The sequence below is a fragment of the Peromyscus leucopus genome, chromosome 13 (genome assembly GCF_004664715.2).
Source record: "Peromyscus leucopus breed LL Stock chromosome 13, UCI_PerLeu_2.1, whole genome shotgun sequence".
Classification (NCBI taxonomy): Eukaryota; Metazoa; Chordata; class Mammalia; order Rodentia; family Cricetidae; genus Peromyscus; species Peromyscus leucopus.
Genome location: NC_051074.1, coordinates 57,148,620 through 57,166,570, shown reverse-complemented (window position 1 = coordinate 57,166,570; position 17,951 = coordinate 57,148,620). Strand labels below are relative to the sequence as shown.

Below are 17,951 nucleotides of genomic sequence, written 5' to 3'. Positions count from 1 at the left end.
CGTCCTTGCATTGCTAAACAGTCTACTTTCTTTTCTAAACACTTTATTTGATGCCATAACAAGCTAACATACACGCAAAGTGTGTCACTTTCCAATCCAGAGTGAAGAATGCTCAGAGAGATCCAAGCCATGAGTCACCCTCCCCCTCTGTTGGGATAAATAAGCCTCTGACAAGGCAACTAGCCAACTGGAGCACTTACAGATGCCAGGAAAATGGGCCAAATCTTCATTCAAGTGGAATCCAATGCTTAAGTCAGACTTGCCCAAGAAAGCCTACACAGTCAACAAGGGCCTGTGGCTTCTGCAGTTAAGGTCATCTGCTTGTGGCTTTTAGTTGTTGTTTGATGTTGGGGATCAAAACCAGGGTCTTATGCACACTAGGCACTTGCCCTCCCATTGAGCTAGTAACGACACCCGCACTTTGCTTTCCACACACAGAATCCTCACCCATGTACGCTGCCCAGTGCAAAGCACGCCGGTCCTTCTTGTCAAATGCATTGATGTTTGCCCCTTTGGCCAAGAGTAGATTGACCATCTGGAAGATTAAAAAAAAAAAAAACAATGAAATCAAGTGTTCCCTCTGTAATGATGAGGGCTCTTCACCGCCTGCATGTGCTCTACACCACATCAGCTCAACCCTAACAGCAAGTCAGAGATTTAGACAAGAAAGATGATATCACAGCAGGCCCTGCCACACGCGCCAAGAGAAGACGGCTATGACAGTCTACTTTCTCAGTTCATTATGGTCTGAATTTGAGAATGGATATAATTGCCCAAGTGACAGACCTCTATTATACTGACGTTCACATAAAGTCTCAACAATCGCAATGGCTCCATCTGTGGCTCACAGGGTCTGAGTAGCGTGTCCCAGTTCCCACTGAGGTGAACACTCACCTCCATGTGTCCATTCAGAGCTGCATGGTGCAAGGCTGTGCGCCCTCCTCGGTCGGAGACGTTGACACTGCTCAGGAGTGGGATGATCACTTCTGCACACTTGACAGCCTTATTGGCTGCCGCCACGTGGAGGGGGGTCTGCCAATTCTTGTCTCTCGCATTGACATCGGCCGAGTGTTTAATCAATACTTGCACTGCCTCCTATAACAAAGCGGTTTGCAGGGTCACTGACAAATGCCAATCAATACTTCCTGCGTATAAGGTCTTCTCGGGACACGGGGACTGTAGTGATAAAGGAAAGAGCGCTCCCTCTCAGGCAGGCTGTGGACAAGTCAAGTCCTATGAAGTAGAGATCTGAAGAGGAACACAGAATGAGACATTCACTCTGTCTCGCTTTGTCAAGTCAAGAGCGTGGACGCCATCTAAAATCAAATATGTCTTCTAAATACAGTTTCCTTTTGAGACCTCCTTACATCGCCTAAAAGTATACATGTGCAGATGTGCACATCAATTACAAGACCTCTAAGACAAACTTCCACAAAAATGTCCTCTAACGTGAAAGGAGTCTGACTATTAGCCAACCAACCCCCTTAGCCCATCACATTCTTGGACCGCTTTCTGGCTTGGCTTTGTTTTGCTTTGTTTTACAACCTGACCGATGTTTCCCCTCCTTCCTCTCCTCCCATGGGATCCTTCCATGACTGTATCAGCTTCGAAGGCAAGGCGATCACGACCGACATTTGGGTTACGCTTCAAGAGTTCAAGAGAATGTCCAGGGCAGGCATCTCCTCTCTGCCAACTTTCCCCAGGTGATTGTGAATGTTCCCACATTGGCCTTTCACATGCAGCTCCTACAGATCAAGGGCACCTTGAAAGCCATGACCTTTATTTTCCTCTCTGCTTTTGTTACATGCTTTATCTCTGCCATTCTCCATTTCCATACTGTCTACTTCATGACTCCCATCCTTTCCACGTTGGTAACGTGAGAGGACTCTGTCAGGAAATACGTGGCATACAGAGGAGGAGTTCTTAATTTCCAAAAATTCATTTTACAACATGAAAATATCCACAACACAACTGCACTCCAGGCTCAAAAAACATTACAGAAGAGGGCCAGAGAGACGAAAGCCAGGGCAGGAAGCTTACTGTGAGACTCTGTCTCCTAGGAATGTGGGAAACTACACCCAGAAAGTCTCGCCAACATGACTGCCCGAATGTGAGCTGAGCAACAATAGACACACTACTGCAAACGGGGGAAATCCCGTGACCTACACAAAGAACTACAGGCAGCTGAGGATGCTGAGAGTGGGAGAAAAGGTCTACCCAGGGAAGAGCACACCCATTGGTTATCCAGTACCAAATGGTCAGCCCTGAAGACATACCCACAAGTAACATCACACAGACAGAGCAAGTATTAGCTGTGTGTGTCAATATATATTTATAACAACAACTAATGAAAAACAAGAGGCTATGAATTTGAAAAAAGAACCAAGAAATGGTATATGGGAGTGCCCAGAGGGAAGAACGTGAAAAGGGAAATGATAAATTATATTGTGCTCTCAAAATATAAAATAAATAACACACACACACACAAACACACACACACACACATATGTATATATATATATGTTTTTCGAGACAGAGTTTCTCTGTGTAGTTTTGGTGCCTGTCATGGATCTTGCTCTGTAGACCAGGCTGGCCTCAAACTCCCAGAGATCCGCCTGCCTCTGTCTCCCAAGTGCTGGGATTAAAGGTGTGTGCCACCACTGCTCGGCAATAAATAATATTTTTAAACCATAAAAATATAGTAGTGTAAGATAATTTGTGGACTGGGGATATAACTTAACGATAGAGCACTTGTCCATCATGCACAGGGACTTAGAATGAACGCCCGGTACAAAACAACAACAAAGATTATGGCATTCAATTCCTAAGCATTCAAAATGGAGAAGGCTTAGTGGTCCCCTGGGATGACCTTTCCATTCACAAGCAGTCTCATTTCACAGGCAGGATGGCTGAAGTTCAGGGTCATGACCTATCAGCCTGGCTGACTCAGGGGTACACATGTTTTCTACTAGACTCTCATGAGATCAGCCAAAAAGTATCCTGGCATAAATGTATCCAGATGCTAATTCTCCTTAGTTATTTGTAATCTTAAACTGTAGCTTTATCCCGTCAAACTGGCTTAATATATCTAATAGGAATCTAATATAATATTTAGACCTCACCAAATCTTTGCTTTAAAAAGGATTTTGATTTTCAAACTGCATTCTTATTTCACGCATTTTGACCTTGGGAGTGCTTTGCCTTGGTTTTGTGAGGATGATTTTTTTTTTATCAAAGATGGTTTTCTTTCCCTGCATTTGCACCCTGGCTAAAATTTAATACTTAATAGTTTCCTCTGGCATAAATTTACAAGGTGAAGAAGAAAGTAACACTGGAGGGGAAACCAATACTTTCTAAATTAAGAAAAGATACTTAAAAAGTGGCTTCTCAACCATCTGTGGTGGAGGTCTAGTTTTTAACAATTATGTTTTCAGCTAAGTATGGTGGTGGTACATGCCTGTTTTAGTTAGGGTATCTGTCTTATTTTAGTTAGGATTTCTATTGCTGTGAAGGGACACCATGACCATGGCAACTCTTATAAAGGAGAACACTTAATTGGGGTTGGCTCACAGTTTCAGAGGTTTAGTCCATTATTGTCATGGCAGGAAGTACAGTGAAAGCATGGCAGCGTGCAGGCAGGCATGGTGCTGGGGGGATAGCCGAAAGTTCTACATCTTGACCCTCAGGCAACAGGAAGTGACCTGTGCCCCACAATGGGTATAGCTTGAGCATAGGAGACCTGTGCTCACAGTGACACACTTCCTCCAATAAGGCCACACGTACTCCAAAAAGACCACACCTCCTAATAATGCCATTCTCTATAGGCCAAGCATTCAAACACATGAGTCTATGGTGGCCCTACCTATTCAAACCACCACAATGCCATAATCCAGCTCTCAGAAGCAGGAGAAGAACCATCACAAATTCAAGACCAGCACGGCATCCGATCTCATTGGAAATTTTTATTATTATTTCCAGTGCATCACAACCCAGAACTTTTGCAAAATATAATAAAAAGCAACTAGAATAAAAATTATAAAAGACAAAATTATTCACTTATTATTAAATCTAACAGGTATTCAACTTTTCTTTTGTGAGTTTGTTGTTGTTTCCTTTTCTTTTTGCTTGTTTGTCTTGTTCTGTTTATTGAGATATGGCTCCCTGTGCAGCACAGGCTCTCCTTGAATTCAAGACAGCCTCTGCCCTCAGATTCTCAAATGTTACAATTATGGGTACAAGCCACGCCACCTGAGTATGAAGTTATTCAATTTCTCTCCAAGTTTCTGAAAGCTCATAGGTAGTTTCTGAAATCTCACATTACTCTCAGACATAGACTTAAACTCTCCACAAGTCACTATGGAGAAGTAAGGTTTAAAACTAGAAATCATTTTTTTGCAGGTGTAAGCAATGTCAAATTTGATGAATTGTAAGTTGCTTTAGGTCAAAGTTGCTTAGACAATTTTCTGTACTCTCCACAGTGTGGCTGGTACATTGCTGTGGAATAATCCCCTTGTACACTGTAAAGATTTGTCACTCAAATTGGTTTAATAAAACACTGATTGGCCAGTAGCCAGGCAGGAAGTATAGACAGGGCGACCAAATTAAGGGTGATGGAAAGGAGAAGGGTGGAGTCAGGAAGCACCAGCCAGATGCAGAGGAGGCAGGAGATGAACTTGCCATGCTAATAAAGGTACCGCCACATGGCAGAGCATGAATAAGGAATATGGGTTAACTTAAAATGTAAGAGTTAGCTAGTAACAAGCTTGAGCTACCAGCCAAGCATTTATAATTAATATAAGCCTCTGTGTGGTAATTTGGGGGAGGGGGATGCAAGGTATTTGGGAGTTGCTGGAGGGATGGAAACATCCACTTACAGTACCTTGGACCTACTACACATTCAGGAACATTGGAAGCATAAACAAAGGGATGTGATCACTAGCCAGGTCTGTCAACAATAACTGGCACATATTAACAGGGCCGTTGCTGTGCAGTAGGCTCATGAACCTGAGGCCACACATGAATCCTGAAGGTTTATATTGTATGACTGTAATCCTTCAGGGCTTTTACCCCATATTGATTATAGCAATTTCATGTTCTGTAAGGACTGTATAAATTGGTGCTCAACCAATTTGCTCAGTTCATGGGATGATTCTTCTAGAAATCCATTACCAAACTAAAATAGTCCCTATTATTGTAAATATTACTAGGGTACAGTTATTCTCTAAACTAGCAGTACAAAGGTGTTCACTGGAGACTTGGGATAGGAGAGCATTCTAGGTGGGAGGCTATTCATAAAACTGCATCTTTGAAAGTCAGGAACGACACACAAAGTATTTGCAGGGAGCTGGAAATCTCCCTACAATGCTGGAAGGTGCTATGCGTGTGGCTGGGGGAGAAAGGCATCAGCAGTCTTACCCAGCTGGGAATCCTAGGAACTATGTTACCAACAGGCCTTGCAAGATATACCCACATGCACAATAGTGGCATGGCCATTATGGAGGTAATCAACATCCCTCTGATAGGATTTGAGGTCCACTCTTCATCTCCATACTTGATACTATAAACCCCACTCAAAAGCCTATGGTAGTGGGTAGATCATAGGCCCTAGAGGGAATTCAATTCTATTGTTTAACTAAATTAACAAAGTGTAGAACTACCTTCAAAACATATATTTACATCCACTGACAATTACCACTCTCAGCATTAACCAGAAAAGTCTCTTTTTGGTGAACTGTAGTGCATGGATACTTGTGGCTACAAGAAGGAGTGAAAATAATGATGGCCGAGTGATCAGCCCTAAACAAGACACTTCTACCATCCCCTCCAAAGCTCAAGAGACAGTGTGGTGGTATTTTATTTGTGCACCCCAATAAAACTTATCTGGGGATCAGAGGAAAGAGCCAGCTACTATATTAAACACAGAGGTCAGGCAGTGGTAGCACAAGCCTTCAATCCTAGCATTCAGGATCTCTGTGAGTTCAAGGCCACACTGGGAACAAAGCCAGGCAGTGGTGGCACGTGCCTTTAATCCTAGCACTAGTTAATCATAGAAGTCTGGAGGTCTGTACATACAGGAACTGATAGAGCTGGGCAGAAAGAGGAAGTGATGTAGCTGGGAAGAGAGAGGAAGTGAGATGGCAGGGACAGAAAGGCATATAGGTGTGGGTATACAGGAAGTAGCTCTCTTTTGGGCTGAGGGTTTTGCTAGTGGTAAGAACTTGTGGCTGGCTTGTTTTATCCCTCTGATCTTTCAGCTTTCACCCCAATATCTGGCTCTGGGTTTTTTTTTTTTTTTATTAATAGGACCATTTATGATTCGTGTTACAAGACAGCATGGAAGATGGGGTGGAAAGAATAAAAGGACCAGAAGACAGACTGCACACTGCCATCTTCTGGGCAATACCTAGTCATTGCAATCATAAACCCTTATCAGCTGTGGATGACAGCACTGGATCTGCAGCAGAATGGGCCCAGACATGACCCAGACGTGACCCAGACGTGGACAGTTCACTGCTGAACTATTTTCAGCTGATAGATTCAGGGAAAGAGGATCATTGCCTCCAATTGTGTGCCCACTAGTGCTCTACCAAGTTCTAATGGAAAGTTCCAAGCCAATGATTACACAGATGACCCTTGTCAAACTAAATGGGTCACAAAGGAAGACCAAAAGTAATGAATACAAGAAATGAACAGGTAGGTAGAAGCCAGGGTTCATAAAGGCAAGAGGAAGTTTTTTTAAAGGTGGGGGAAGAGTATAAATTTATCAAGTAACTAACTTAAAACAATATATAAACTTCTTTAAAAATAATCCTAGTATCCAATCTCAGGTCTCATAGTGAGGCGTGCATCAGAATTTTCTGTATAAGATGAAGATTTCCAGGCCCAACCATCAGCTCAAGTAGGGCCATTGGGGAGAATCTAGAACAATATCTTTTAACAAGCACCCTGAAGACTTAACAATACACAGTAAATTGAGTATAACCCACCTACATTCCAGGAAGTCAGGATAAAGCATTCAACCCTAGAAAGATCTTTACACCCAATGTCAGAAGTTTTCTACACAGAAGGCAAAACCAGATGGTTGCTGGTCGAAACAGTATCCAAGGGTCCTTATGTGATCTGAGGGAGGCAGTGGTGCATGGTATGTGAGCAAGGAGTGTCCTCAACCATACTCTTCTCCACTTTGCGGTGGGATGTTCTGTATGCTCTGAATGTGTTGCTCTGATTGGTTAATAAATAAAGTGCTGATTGGCCAGTAGCCAGGCAGGAAGTATAGGCAGGACAAAGAGAGAGGATACTCTTTTTGCTGAGAAGTGGAAAGCTGAGTGAGGAGTCATCAGCCAGACACAGAGGAAGTGAGATATAAAAGTACTGGTAAGTCACAAGACACGTGGCAAGGTATAGATTAATAGAAATGGGTTAATTTAAAATATAAGAACAGATAGCACCAGGCAGTGGTGGCACACGCCTTTAATCCCAGCACTTGGGAGGCAGAGGCAGGCGGATCTTTGTGAGTCCAAGACCAGCCTGGTCTACAGAGCGAGATCCAGGAAAGGCCCAAAGCTACCCAGAGAAAGCCTGTCTCAAAAAAATCAAAAAAAGAAAGAAAGAAAGAAAGGAAGGAAGGAAGGAAGGAAGGAAGGAAGGAAGGAAGGAAGGAAGGAAGGAAGGAAGAAAGAAAGAAAGAAAGAAAGAAAGAGAGAGAGAAAGAAAGAAAGAAAGAAAGAAAGAAAGAAAGAGAAAAATAGCAAGAAGCCTGCCACAGCCATACAGTTTATAAGTAATATAGTCTCTGTGTGTTTACTTAGGTCGAAGCAGCCGGCTGCAGGGCCACAGGAGCTGAACAGAACCAGAAAAACTTTAGCTACACCACTTACTGGCTGTAACACCTTTTATTCCATGTTTAACTTCTCTGGGGCCATACTTCCTAAGTTAGTATGACCAATAATACAATGTCAGAGGCTCAGAGGTTAAAGGAAATTAATGCTCAGAAGGCCGTTAGCACACACACAGTGAAGGCTCAAATTCTCAGAACGGCAATATTTAGAAAAACACAATGTCCTCAATCCAACACCCCAAAGATAGGATGCAAACAATTTTAACTTTTCTAACCCAAACACAGTCTCGGGAACAGGGAAGTGAGAAGTTCAGCAATTCCCCTTCAGTGCCACTCCGCTCCTCATAGCAGAAGGGGGAGACGTGAGGTGCCAGCACATTCACACTCAGGCCGCCACAGGCCCCAACCATCACAACCTCGGAGGCCATGCTGTGTGCTCCATGAAGGACCCCCCAACATGGCCGGCAATGCCTTCCACCCAGTGGGCCTCAACAAACAAATGTTAAACTTCCCCATGTTCAACTCCGGGCATGGGTGCCTTTAACTCTGTTCTTCACAGGCGCGCTATTCCAGAAAACAAAGTGAAGAAGCAAGAGGAACCCACTGGGCAGGAGACACCAGATTCAATCATTCACGGCTTTCAGAATATTCTCTCCAGACGTCTCAAGTCTCGCTTCTCTCTCTTGGCTACTGTGACAAAGCACATTGCTCCAGTACTTAAGAAAAAGTCTCTCCATTTCTCCACCACCTCGGGAAAAGCTAGAAAAAAAAGGTGGGACCGGTGGGCATTAGGTAGCAGGCAGGGAGACAATGCTGTTTGGTTCCAAATTGTTTTGATCCTGGGACACCCAAATGTGCCAGGCGATGATACTGGGGTGCTGCCGAGTTTAGAAGCCTTTCAATGAAGAAACTGTTTTTTTTTGTTTTTTTTTTTTTTTTTGGTTTTTCGAGACAGGGTTTCTCTGTGTAGCTTTGCGCCTTTCCTGGAGCTCACTTGGTAGCCCAGGCTGGCCTCGAACTCACAGAGATCCGCCTGCCTCTGCCTCCCGAGTGCTGGGATTAAAGGCGTGCGCCACCACCGCCCGGCCGAAGAAACTGTTTTTACTACACGCTCATTAACAGTTTCTGTCTGAGGAAAGGACGCCTGGGCCAGCTCAGACTGAAACTCAGCGTCCTCTTTTGCAAGTGCTAAGGGCCAAATACAAAAACCAAACAAACTCCCCCTGGCCTTTCCCCTTAGGCCCTACCCCCCTCCACCCCACAGACAGTAAGGGGAGGCACAGGAGAGTAAGTAGCAGGAGGACCAAATTCAAAAGAAAAAACGAGTCTGAATTGAGGACTTCCACGGCATCAAGATGAGCCCAAGTTCAGCTGTTCAGTAAATAGTCAACTCTCATGACAGACCCAGAGAGTCCAGTTTACTCTAGAAACTATTCAACTGTGACAGACACTACAAAGGCATTGTCTTTCGTGAGTTCACATTTAGTTCTTCCCCAGCAAGAGCCATCTGCAATCACTTTTTTTCTTTTTTACCCATAAATCTTTGCTGGTTGGTTGAGGAAGAACCAGGTGCCTTTCATAGACACAGCAGTTTAAGAACTGAACAGCCCGTCATTGGTCAGACTGGGTCAGACACACCAAGACATATAATGACAGTGCCCTGCTGGTTGGTGGCAAATGCATGTTTTGAGGCTGGAAGCTTTTGTAGGGGTGACTACTTAACAAGGTCACGGGGTACTGAAACCATGTGTTGTGTGTCCCTCTCTCCCCTAAAGCTGGGGACCACAGATATTATCTCCTTCACAGCTCCATCAGCATATATAGTACATGATATATAGAAAGTGTCTAAATTCGTTCAACTAAAGAGACCTCACTCTAGTTAAGGAAGAAAAGACCCTCTCTATGTATGTATACATAGACTGAAAAAGACAATAAATTTACTAAGGACCAAGTCACCTCCCCTGTGGAGAAGCTAGCCCTGAGGCTAGTGTCCTCCTTCAGCAGCCACTGGGCCTGTCTCCCCGGGCACAACAGAACTACAACATGGAGTCATCAGGTGAGTTCTCCGGGGCCTGAGCGAGGCACTTCGGGATGCTTTACCTCCCTCCTCCCACGTGGGCTCTTTGGGAAGAGAATACAGCCAACCCCCCTTTGAAACAATTCCAAACACCCGGAACAACGGGGGAGATAACGATCCTGAACTGCCACATACTAAGTGTATTCTGAAATTCCCACACAGCTGCCAAAGAGAAACAGCAAGCGCCAGAGGCCATGGCAGGAGCCTTCACACGAGCTGTGACACCCGCTGCCTCGCTCCTCAGTGTCCCTGGAGAACACCACCTCCTCCAGCACCAGAGGGGCAACTCCCCGGGACAGATTTACCCACACACGCCACGCCCAGCGCCTTTCTCTCTGGCCAGGCTGAGATTCGCTGGGTCCCTCCCAGCCCCGCTCCCACATGGCCTTCCCTTTCTATCCGCGAGCCTCCCTCCCATTGAACCGGCCGATGCACGGTGTCATGGTTTCCATGATCACCCTCCTCATCCCCAAGGTCCAGACTTGTATAAATAATGAGAGTGCATTTGCTATCATCACATATTTCCGGCATTCAGCAACAAACTAGGTTTGGGGTACCACTCTCTATTTCTAGAACAGTCTAGATTTGAGGTCCATCACAGAATAAAATAAATAATAAATCAAACTTCCTGACCCCAGGGAGCTTACATTCCAGGGACATATTTCCCAGGCTGTATCCTGAAAAGAACGAGCCAGCTTCCCGGACTCCAGCTCCCCTCACCCACTCCCCACCCCACCCCACCTGCACCTGCTCAGCCAAGGGCCTCTCTATTCACCTGCCAGCTTTTTTCCCACCTCATTCTCCTAAGGTGCCAACATCCTGTCAGGTTTGCCTCTATGTCTGAAAAGACTGGGTCCTCCCCTGCCTCCCCTCAGCCTTCTCCATGGTGGTCTTTCTGAAGCATCGTCTGCTGAGACCACTGCCAGATGCTCACAGGATGGTAGTTTCTCTGGCAGCCCAGTGAGCTGACTGACACGGCACCACTCTCTCTGCTCCAGGAAGCTCCTCCTGATGCGGGTTCGTGGCCTGCTGCTTCTCCTCTGCATCGGCCCTCCCTCCTCCTCCTGGCCTGCTGGGCCATGCTTGTCCTGTAAGGACTGGATCGGCTGACCTCCCGTTGGGGAGATATGCCGTGGTCCAGCACGCCTGCTTGCCTGCTTTCTCCTCCCATCCCACTCTGGCACTGCACAGATCTGCTTGCTATGTTCCTTCCATTCCAGGCTGAAAATGCTCTAAAGTCAAAGCTGTCCGACCTGGATGGCCATGATGCCTCCTTGTGCTGGCTGGTTTTGTGTGTCAACTTGACACAAGCTAGAGTCATCAGACAGGAAGGAGCCTCAGTTGAGGAAATGCCTCCATGAGATGCAGCTGTAAGGCATTTTTTCATTTAGTCATCAATGGGGGAGAGCCCAGCCCATGGTGGGTGGGGCCAAACCTGGATTGGTGGTCCTGGGTTCTGTAAGAAAGCAGGCTGAGCAAGCCATAATGAGCAAGCCAGTAAGCAGCTCCCTTCCATGGCCTCTGCATCAGCTCCTGCCTCCAGGTTCCTGCCCTGCTTGAGTTCCTGTCCTGACTTCCTTCAGTCATGAACAACAATGTGGACGTGTAAGCCAAGTAAACCTGTGGTGGTTTGAAAGAAAATGGCCCCCAAAGGGAGTGGCACTATTAGGAGATGTGGCCTTGCTGGAGGAAGTGTGTCACTGTGGTGGTGGGCTTTGAGGTCTCTTTTGCCCTCAGTGTGACAGTCAGTCGACTTCCTGTTGACTCCAAGATGTAGCACTCTCAGCTCCAGCACCACATCTCTATACCATCCTTGGCATGATGATAATGGACTGAACCTCTGAAACTGTAAGCAAGCCACTCCAATTCAATGTTTTCTTTGTAAGAGTTGCCGTGGTCATGGTGTCTCTTCACAGCAACAGAAACCCTAAGAAAAAACCCTTTCCTCCCCAACTTGCTTTTTGGTCAGTGTTTCATCGCAGTGATAGAAATTTAACTAAGACTCTCCTACTGCACCATGTCGGACCTGAGCAAGACACACAAAGAGCTGCCCTTTGGGGAACCCGCTTGCACTAGAAGAAACAGGCTTTCTCTACCCACGACGATCCTGGACTTGGTGGAAAGAACTCTTTTTCTACGGACAGTAGGAGTGGTCAGACTGACTGAGGAGATCACTTACTTCACTTCTGGAAGCAACCGCACGGTGCAGTGGGGTCAGCCACATGTTGTCCTTGGCATTGACTCGGGCTCCTGCAACCAAACAGCACAGGTTAGGGGCAGAGTGGAGTCAAGGGCCGTGCGTCGCTCCTGTCTGTCTGGTGTAACCAGCAGGTCTCCTTTTCTCTGCGTCAGCTGCAATTTAACAAGATTTCATATGGGATAAAGGGCCCAACAGAAATCTACCTTCCCTCAGATCCCAACTATCCCTCTAGTACTAGCCAGGTATTTTAATCCCAGAATCCTTATTCCATGAAGTTTCCGGACAGGAGGCCTGTGCAGATTGCTCCCAACTTCTTTGTGCCATGGAGCAGACACAGACAGGTTCAAGCCCAAGCTGAAACTAGCTCACACTGAGAGACACGCTCTATACTCGGTTCACTGAAGCCAGGTCATGGCACTGAGTCCACAAATGGACTCCAGGAAAACAGAACACACCTTGCTCCCTTGACCTTCCCATGACTTTCCATGGGAGCTAGCCCACCAAGCCTTTCCATCTGAACAATGGAAACACCCTATGCAAGTTTTTGGTTCAGGGTTTTGGTAAGTCCTCCTGTCAGTGAGAGACTATTTTATAAAAGGGCTGTGAAGGGAAAAGGGGAGGAGGGTCTCTATAGGTGCGGTGAGAGGCGCCCATTTTGGTTTTAAGATAGTGAAAAAACTCATGAGGGTGGAGATTGGAGGCATGAATAAAGGAAACTAAAGGGGCAGGAAACAGAAGAAAAGAGTAGGTGCCTTGGGACAAAAGCTCAGAACATGAGCCAAGTGGACGCAGAGATTAAACACAGAAACTTCTAGAAAGGGAGCAGGAGACTTCTGTGGGTAAATTTAAGCTACTATTTAAGCCATGGACTAAAAGAAATAATGAATCATAGAACTGATAGTATTTTTCTTTAACTGAGGATAAATACCATCAACAGCATTCATCAGAAAAAACAGTCTAACTCCTCAAAGGGGATACGCACCTCATCTCATTCCTTTGGTCTGAGTTATCACAGGCACAAGTATTTATTATTTATTTATTTATTTATTTATTTATTTATTTATTTATTTATTTAGAGCCCAAGGTTATTGTAACATAATGTTCAGGTTGAGAGCGAACTTAGTTTTAAACCAAGTTAAAATACCTTGAAAGTCGATTTTCCTAACTCCATCTTGTCTAAAGGGGTTTAAAGTCCTTTACCTGTATGAAGACCACAATAAAATAAGAAGCCCTGAGCTAAATGTACTGAAGTGAAATGGGTTGGAAAGACATGGGATTTGTGGACAAAGCCTGGGATTTGCATTTGTTTTCAGCTGCCAGTATCTAAGGACTCAAAGCTTCTAGTCTGTAGAATAAGACTAACCACACACCAAAACTTTCTAGTCTGTAGAATAAGGCTAACCACACACCAAAACTTTCTAGTCTGTAGAATAAGGCTAACCACACACCAAAACTTTCTAGTTTGTAGGATAAGTCTAACCACACACCAATACTGCCAGGTTTGTTGGTTTTATTGGGTGCTTGGGAATATCAGCTAGACATGAGGATAATTCATAAATCACAAAGCACTAGAAAATTATTAGCTATCTTCTTGAAAAATCACCTCAATAGCTCATCTGCTCCCTAAGTCTATGGCTAAGGTTTCCAAAGGCAGTGAAAATTAGGGTGGAACACAGTCAACTGTCAACTATGAAATGTACAAACCAGCACGGTCTCTTAAATTTTCATTTAAAATTTTTAAATTCATTTTATTTTATGTGTTCAAGCGTTTGCTTGCATGTAAACATGTACACCATGTGCTCACCTGTTATTCACAGAAGTCAAAAGAGGGCGTTCCAGACCCCCCCGAAACTGGAGACACAGATGGCTGTCTGCACTGTGTGGGTACCGGGAACCAAACCTGGGCTTCCTACAAGAGCCAACAAGTGCTCTAAGGCATGGAGCTGCTGATCGATTCATCTCTCCAGGCTCCAAATGCACACTTCTTAATTTTCATTTTCTTTACATTTATTTGCATGTATACACATGTGGAGGTCAGAGTTCCTGCCTTCCACTATGTAAGTTCCTGGAATCTGGAGACAAAACTTCAATTGTCAGACTTGGTACTTGCTAGTGAACACCTTTATCTACTAAGTGATCTGGGCTGCCCCACAAGCAACACTTTCTTTTTCTTTCTTAAAAGTAGTTGGGGGGGGGGGCGAGGAAAACTTGTCCACATGTGTGTGGGAGCCCACAGAGGACAAAAGAGTGTCAGATCCCTTGGAGCTGGAATTATAGGCAGCTGTGAATCACCTCATGTGGGTGCTGGGAATTGAACTCAGGTCCTCTGGGTGAGCAGGAAGGACTCCTACCTGCTGGGGTTTCCCTCCAGCCTCATCAAGCATATTTTTAAAAGTAAGAGAGACTCAAGTTATTGAATTATTGAATCCTCAGGCTAAGGAAACCAAGATGTGATTAAAACAGGAAAATTGGTGAATTCTCAAGTAAAATTCCCATTACTAAAAAATAAATCTGAGATCTTATTCCCTAAGTATTGGCACCAGCAGAGTATGAACGTCTAGTGGTTGCTACACAGCTTTCTGGTTTAGACAGGAATGATATTTAATCCCTATAGCTTCTAGTAGAACATTCTGGGAGCTGGTCAACTCTTTTAAAATCATCCACCTTTTCTTATACATTGATATGTACAAGTGCTTAAATCATATCTCTCTAGTGAACCAGGTGCATGGTTATTATTTTTAAAGCTTTTCTTTGGTATTGAGGTAGCAAATATCATGCAGGCCTCCCCCCCCCCATCCTATTCACAGTTGGAGAGAATACATTTTGCATTTTTTTTAAAACACAAAAGGCTGATGCATGAAGAATACCCAAATGATAGACATATGAGAGATACTAAAAATTCATTGGGATAAAGAAATGAAGGCAAAGTTAACGTACTACTTCATAAGGCCTGCCAAATTGATGAAATGGTTATTGCTGTGTGTGGTGTATGTACTTGGTGTGTGTGTATGAGTGTGTGAGAGAGTGTGTATGTGTGTGAGTATATGTGTGTGAGTGATGTGTGTGAGAGTGTGTATGTGTGAGAGATGTGTGTGTATATGTATATGTATGTGAGTGATGTGTGTGTTAGCATGTGAAAGTTGTGTGAGTGTGTATGTGTGTGTGAGTGATGTGTGTGTGTGTGTGTGTGTGAATGTGTGTTTCTCTAGGGTATATGAGGGGATGGAATCGCTCATAGTGTGGATGCAAATGGTTTACTAGGTGATGCCATGGTGTCTACCAGCATGTGCTCCATCAGGTGCAGCCTCGATGGGGCTTGAGAAGTGGAGAACTCATGAGTGGAATGGAAGAAACTGCTTCTTAGTCGTTCCAACACCCAGGCTCTGCCAGGAGGCCAGCTGGGAAGCCGCCAGGAACAGTCCCTTCTCCCCACCAGGAGCCATGAAAACAGCAATGTTATCTGCGAGCTTGCCATCTCCCCTCGGTTCCCCATCCTCTTCCTCTGAACACCTTGGAGAGTCTTGTCTACCTCTCGGGGAGGGGGGGTAGGAGATGGTCTGGGCTTTATTGAATAGTCATAACTTATTTTTCCAAAGGAAACCCTGTCAGCACCATTGTGCACTGAAGGACACAGTCTGCACCACTCATGATCCAAAGGCAAATGCTCTTTCACCCAAGGACACTACATCCTTAATCATGAAAATGGGTATTAAATGTTACTCTTTAGAAAATTATCAAGCGCAATTCTAACTGCCAATTAAGCACGGTCTTCATTTCGTCCCTGTTACCTCTCCTTTCTAGTCCCAAGGGATGGGGAGTAAAGGAGACTCTGGCATCTTTTCCAGGGGTGGCATTTCTGTTCTTTCAGCCTTGTCATCTAGGAAGACTGACCAAAGCCTGGGCAGTCAGCTTATTGAAGCAGGTAAACATTCAAGAAAGAGTATATGAAATATGATTATAATATAGAGCACATGCATTGCTGTTTGATTTTTCTTTCTGTCAAACGGACTGGATCTTCCTGCAGCTCAGGAGTCCTGTCACCTTGGAAACATAGGTGACAACGGCATGCACGTGGCAATTGCTCGCAACATTTTTCAGACTCTTAAGTTGCCACTAAAGCTGCTTATACACTCAACGGAAGGAGCCTATTGTTTAATACTGTACCAGATGTGTGTCTCTGACCAGCTCTGCTTTGTTAAATCACAAATTTTACCAGATATTTAAAAAAAAAAAAATCAAGTCCATCTACAAAGAATGAATATCTGTTAGGCATGAAGGAATCAAAGAACCACACACTACCACAATTAAAAAAAAAAAACAACCCACAAGAAATCATTTTGCACAAGTATCACCTGTTTGGTGGCATAGATTCTAGTAAATGTATTTATTTATTTATTTTGTGTCTGTGCAGGCACGTAGATGTTTGTGTGTGCATGCGCCTCTGTGTGCGTGTACGTGTGTGTGTGTGTGTGTGTGTGTGTGTGTGTGTGTGTACCAGCACGTATGTGTGGAGACCACAGGTCAACCTCTGAGGTCTACCTTCTGTCTACCTTGGTTTTTGAGACAAGTTCTCTCCCTGGGACCTGGGACTCACCACCGAGGCTGTCCTGGCTGGCCAGCAAACCGGGATCCTGATGTCTACACTTCTTCCACTCTGGGGTGACACGGACACACCACCACGCCCAGTTATTTACGTAGCTGCGGAAGGCCAGCACGCATTCTACTGACTGAGCTATCTCCCCAGACCCTGCAGTGAGTGTATTTTGTATTTAGTAGTTAGACCTGACAAGCACCCACTTTAGAGCACAAATTCTCCCATTTCTTTCTCCAACCCAAGATTCAGTCCATCACCCTTGTTCTTGCTGAATTTTTCTGTAAGATATTTCTCTGTGGCCATTTTCCGGTCAGCTCTGCTTTCCTTACTTCGCCCCTGACCTCAGCGCTCCTCCTGGCGTCCCACAACCGACTCGATCCTGACCTGGCCAGTTCCCAAACAGAAGCCCAGCCAGATGAGGGAATCAAGCCCAAGCGACAGGCAGTGATGAGAAAGTGGAAGGAACCTGCAAGGCACTGCCCCTCCCCCTCACAGCGTCTGTTCAGAGACACTCGTGGTTGGTTCCGTTCGCCCGGTTAACAGGAAACATAGTCGGTAGTAACTTAGTGAATTTTGGTTCCAGCATGCTCTGGGAGTTTACCCAGCCACAGGGAGCTCAGCTGTAACCAGCTATTCTGGCAAGGCTAAATTACTTGTCCAACATGGGAATCATTAGCACCTCATTTATTATGAAATGAGGAAACAGAGCGGTTGGATTCCCCAAAGGGTCAGCTGCCAGATGAGATCTCAGAACTGAAATCACTGCAGTCATATGACATTTCTTTAGGGATATAAAATACAAATGGAATAAAAGTCCTTTTGGGGAAAATGAAAGCTACGTGAACTGCAAACGTTGGCCTCTGTTGAATAAAATGGCTGAAGAACTTTCTCAGTGTGGTGGGCAGAAGCAGGGGAGGGAAAGGGAAACTGCAGCAAACTGAACCAGCGTTGCACTAAAGAGATGAACAGATCAGCAGTTCTAAGACCAAACAGGTGCGCAGATCAAGACACTCCAACAGCTAGCTCTCCTGGCTCTCCGGGATCAGCCACGGGTCCAGAGACACCGAGAAGACGATGCTACGTGATGGTGACATAAGGTGATATCGAGTGACACTGGTCCCACATGGGTGACCCTCGTGATGCAGGATTAAGAGCTTCCCTTTCAAAGTTGGGGCTGGAGGAGCATCAACTCGGGGGGTCAGCTTTTCTTGTTCTCAGTCACTCCCCTCTCCCATTCTCCTGC

The 17,951-nt window shown here is 45.1% G+C and overlaps 1 protein-coding gene across 2 annotated transcripts in view; it reads right to left on the bottom strand.

The window, feature by feature from the left end:
- The window catches only part of Ankrd44 (ankyrin repeat domain 44), a 266,879-nt gene that overhangs the window by 111,419 nt on the left and 137,509 nt on the right, over nt 1–17,951 (bottom strand). For both annotated transcript variants that reach the window (XM_037210410.1, XM_037210411.1), the window contains exons 4-6: nt 12,094–12,164; nt 895–1,095; nt 448–535 (exon numbers count right to left, since the gene is read on the bottom strand). In XM_037210410.1, coding sequence (XP_037066305.1) covers nt 448–535; nt 895–1,095; nt 12,094–12,164 — 360 coding nt within the window. The remainder of the gene's footprint in view (nt 1–447; nt 536–894; nt 1,096–12,093; nt 12,165–17,951) is intronic.